Source organism: Terrapene carolina, unplaced genomic scaffold (genome assembly GCF_002925995.2).
Source record: "Terrapene carolina triunguis isolate 2854851 unplaced genomic scaffold, T_m_triunguis-2.0 Scaffold69, whole genome shotgun sequence".
In the NCBI taxonomy this organism is placed as follows: domain Eukaryota; kingdom Metazoa; phylum Chordata; order Testudines; family Emydidae; genus Terrapene; species Terrapene triunguis.
This window is the reverse complement of record NW_020664420.1, coordinates 16,785,126-16,789,875: the sequence shown is the minus strand read 5'-3', so window position 1 is coordinate 16,789,875 and position 4,750 is coordinate 16,785,126. Positions and strand designations below refer to the sequence as shown.

General features: G+C 44.7%; 1 protein-coding gene across 1 annotated transcript in view; it reads left to right on the top strand.

The window, feature by feature from the left end:
- Positions 1-3,978, top strand: part of ADAMTS12 (ADAM metallopeptidase with thrombospondin type 1 motif 12) — a 263,062-nt gene extending 259,084 nt beyond the window's left edge. The window contains exons 23-24 of the mRNA XM_026649042.2: positions 638-791; positions 2,742-3,978. Of these exons, the coding sequence (XP_026504827.1) occupies positions 638-791; positions 2,742-2,980 (393 nt within the window). The 3' untranslated portion in view covers positions 2,981-3,978. The remainder of the gene's footprint in view (positions 1-637; positions 792-2,741) is intronic.
- The last annotated feature ends 772 nt before the right edge of the window (positions 3,979-4,750 follow it).

The window sequence follows — 4,750 nt, the reverse complement described above, 5'->3', positions numbered from 1 at the left end:
GTTCTGTTTTTTACTGGCTGTAAGATCAAGTACAGTCTATTATTCTTGAGGGTCTAAACATTTTCTTTGTAAATTTACACTGTGCTGTACAGTGCCATAAAAGGGATCATTAATAATAAATAGAGAACAAGGTAACAGTGAGGTATCAGATGCTTATTTTGATTTGAAACCCGTATCATTTTACCATAGGTAAACAGAGTGAGACTAAACAGCAAGGTGACTGTAATAGCAGGCCCAATGGTGTCATGGATTTGTCAGACAATAGTATAGCATTACCATCTAGTTATACAGGGCATGCAGTTCACAAATCTATTAGTGGAAAATCTCATGGGGGAAAAACAGGTGGAAAAGATCTGAATATGAATGTAGAGTATATAAATAAACCTTTCCTTTGCCTTGTTTTCCTTTCGTCTGAAGTTCATATCATTATTGCTCTTATAATAATGCGAGTAGAAAATATTGGCAAATCTTTGGGAATCCTGGAAAGGTACGTAGTACTTTAGATCTTGGTCATGCATCCCTTGCTTAGCAACTTAAACGTTAGAGCTGCTTTGCAATGATTGACAAACGTACTAAAAGCATACTACACAATCCCCATTCAGAAGGCTTTTGGATAAATTAATTGTATCTCTTTCAGTGCACTGCTTCCTGTGGAGGGGGCATTCAGCAAAGAACAGTAAAGTGCCTCAATACAGAAGATAACGAAGCTGAAGATCAAACTATGTGTGAGCACGAGCTCAAGCCTCCAGAATCTCAGAAATGCAATATGCAAGCGTGCGGGAAAAGTGCAGGTCAGTTAATACACTTGGGTGAGATTTTTCAAAAGAGCTCAGCACCCAACATGCATCCAATGTGCTGAGCTCTCCTGAAAATCTGTCCCCATTTGCACGTGCTAAGCTCTCTTGAAAACTATGCCTTAATGGTGAGGGAGGCAAAGCTGGTGGACTTCCTCTTGGAAAGATCCACAAGGGCAGCATCAATTCTGGACAGAGCTTCATAGAAGTGTCAGGTACTTGTTCAATCTCACGTGACTAGTGCCCTGAGCTCCTTGGCTGCTTTAAATAAGTCCCTCCTGCCAGCCACACCAGTGACAAATCCATACAGGAGCCACAAGGAGTCCTGCTCCAGGGACCGCACTGATTCCCCTCTGCAGTACAAGGATGGAAAGTGTCTCCTAAGACTCTCTCCTCCCACAGTCTTAAAGTGGAGTCCAGTGCTGACGCTAAAGTACCAAAATCCAAGGAAGTCTTCATTTTCAGCACTGAACATGCCAGGATTAAGCACCTCAACATCATCCATGCTGACACTGGGAACTGCAGCACCATATGCGCCTGCACCAAAATACCTGGCACCGACCTCCTTGGCACTACTGGAGTTTTCGGTTCTGGTAGCACACACACTCCCGTTGCCAGCACTGCTACCATACACAACACCAACAGAATTTTCTGTCAGAGACCGGTACTGGACTTGCCTCCCCTTCAGAAGCTAAGGGAGATCACCAAGTACCCACCTCAGTACTGATAATGAGACAGTCACTCGTCAAGTAGGTCTCCACTCGTCTTGCAGAGAGAGAGCAAGGGGGAAGGAGAAGAGAATGGGAGTGAGTTAGATGTGTGTGACGGCACAGCATCCACTCACAATGGAAGCAGCAGCTAGGATTATAGGGTAAAACCTGCCCAAATATTACATCATATCTTTCATAATAGTAACAGAGAGGGCTGTGCCAATATTAACCAGTTCAGATACTGGGTCCTCCCCGGATTTGTCTCCACCCGCTGTGCTCTTACTGGCCCAGATCAAGGAAGAGATTCTATGATTCAGGGCCAGTGCTCTCCAAAGCCAGGGGCTACCCCCTCTCTGGGCTGGCTGTTTGGTGCCTCTTCACCACAAACTCTGTGCTCGGGGCATTGCTCAGAACATAGTCCAGTTCACCATAAAACAGACAGGTGGTTGGGGCAGCACCAGATTTGGAATTCTTATCCTTGGTCTTTTGGTACGTCACCTTGAGCTCCTTTATCTTCTCCCTGCGCTGCTGCCCAGTTTGCCTGATCCCATGATTGGCCAGCAGCTGCTTAGATATACCATGGTACAGGTTGAGGTTCCTCTTTGAGGAGCTATCATGGAGTTTGCTTGCATCAGCCCAAAGCTGGGTATGATCCTCCAGTCAGGTGGCTGCACGCTGATACATGGCCCTCTTACTGAACATTGTTCTGCTGTATCCAACACCGGATATGGGTAGGCTGAAGAAGCCGCAAGTAATGTGGGACTGAGAATGCTGAGCAGAGCACAGGTAGATGGCAAGATAATACACAGGAATAGGTCAGTGTGTTCTTTACAGAAAGTGAGGGGGCAGAATGGGGCCTGAACTGCTGCACTCAAGTATCTGCTCCCTCTTGCCTTATTCGAAAGCTACCACCAACTCCTCCTAGTCCACAAGGCCTCTTAGTTCCTACAGCTTCTGAAGGAATCCCCTCCCCTAGCTAGCCAGCAATCCCTGGTAGTGCAGTGGGACAGGGAGGCAGTGCATATCTGTAAATACGGTACCTTTGAGAGTGGTGTGACACACTGTGGTTTGGGCCTTGTTCATCAAAGGTCCTCGGTGCATGTGCTGCCTTGGAGCTCAGATCCTCTGCTTCTCTCCTATTCTGTCCATGCACTCGCACAGATCTAGACACGGATATAGGTTACTCTCATCTAGACGCCCAGACTATAACTAACTTTCATCATGTTTTTCACCATAGGCCTGCTGTGCCACATGGACAAGCTGTCCATTAATTTCTGCCAGAGACTGAAGCGGATTGGCAAATGTTTGGTGCCATCAATACAGACTCAATGCTGCTTCACCTGTAACAGGCCCCAAATTCCTAACAAAACAAGATCTGGAAATCAACAGCGCTTCAAAGAACAAAATTACACCAAACCCAGAAGAAAATTGCCTCCAATCAAAAAAAGCAACAGCCAACCTCCTGCTGGGCACTAGGTGTTTTTCAATCTGATTAATTTAATCAGGGGTTCCATTTACAGAGTTTTTTCTCTTTTATATTGAGCCATTCTATATAGATGGAAACCTAAAGAACTGATCAATATTGGGAAAATACAACCTTTAGGGCAACCAGTCCCAATATGCTTCTCCAGCCTTCTCTTTAAGACAGCCACAAATTTGTCATTGTGATTTGCAATGTACACCTGTTCCTGGTACTTCTTATGCATGCATGGAAAACAGGTTAAGGACATGCATACAGGATTAATTTGGTCTTTACATGAATTTTGTGCTGTTTGTTTTTCTCCATTTACAGTGGAAGAACAAACTATGCTTCCTCCAAAACAGTATTAAAATAACAACTGGCACTTGTACATAGCACCATTTAGTCCCAGATTCCAAAGGGCAAAGTTATTCTATCCTGTCTATTGTAATTACTGGGGCTTCTCTGCACACAACCTCCTAGGATGCTAGTACTGGGCCGGGTATACTGCAACTTGGAGGCAAGCACTGTAGGTGCTTCAGCCTTATTGGTCCAAGCCGTAGTGGACCCCAATAACTACTCAGACACACGGCCAAGGAAAAGGGCTGGCAGGAAAAGGAAAGGTTGCAAATACCCTAGGTACAGAAGCATAACCAGTTATAGTTCAAAGTGAGCAATTGTGGTTCTTGTTTGGGTCCCTGGGGCAGCCCAATGGACAGTTAGGGCTCTTCAGGTCTAGTTCCTGAGGTGCTGTCTCCAGTCCAATCTCTATTCAAGTAAATAGGCACTTAGAGATTTCCAGGCCAGGATGAGTTAGTGTTCCACATTGAGGCCCCTTTGCTCTGGCTCCCTGCCCAGCCACTGTTCCCCTATAAGTCCCATACAGACCTGCATTCAGCTGTATCATCTGGCATTCACAGCCTGTTCTACATATGGTTCCTGGGGGGTTTGCTCTGAAATCGGCTTCTCTGCAGCAACTTGCTTGCCATGCAGCCACCATTTCAAAACAGAGTCCGACCACCATTTCAAAACAGAGTCCGACCACGTCCGGGTTCAGGAACTTTTCTCTTACCTGGCCAGGAGGGAATGGGGAGAGAACTAATGGGCGTTGTAGTCTCCTCCTTAGCAGATCCATCACACTATAACATAGAGCTCTACTGCATGTTTTGAGCCAGCTCCTTCTGTATATTAGTCACTTCGCACTGCCAGAGTGGTACAAAGTGACTGTAAAGCTGACGCCCCAAAGGGACAGCTGAAGATCCCCACCATGGGCCCTTAGGTTTTGTACAAACTTGTTTTTTGTTTTTTTTTAAATCTGTTTGAGTGTCTCTTAAAACTGCTAGTTATTGCTGTCCCTTTAAAAGGCTATTAACCTGAAATAACTAGTGGAGTTTGTCATAGCTAGCTATGAACTTGCATTCGAAAACTAGTTTAGTCAGCATGTTTTATTAAAAGAAAAAAGTGTTAAACACTTGACTGACTCTCTAAAGGAGACCTCCTAAATACACAGTTCTGAGCATGGTTCTGTTGGTGCAAATATCTTGGAACGACCTAAAGAACAAATGTTTAGGATTAAATTATACCATATATTTTATGCTGTCATGATGCAGTATTCAACCTTTTTTAAAACCAAGCTTTCAGCACCTACTGGACCCAATTAAACAGTTTATTTTACAGTGATAGTCTAAAGCAAACAATCAAATATCTGCTAAGGAAGCCTAGTCAATAGTGGAGCATTTCCCATGTATGGTATCAGATAGTAGGCTTGATCCTACTGCCACTGAAGA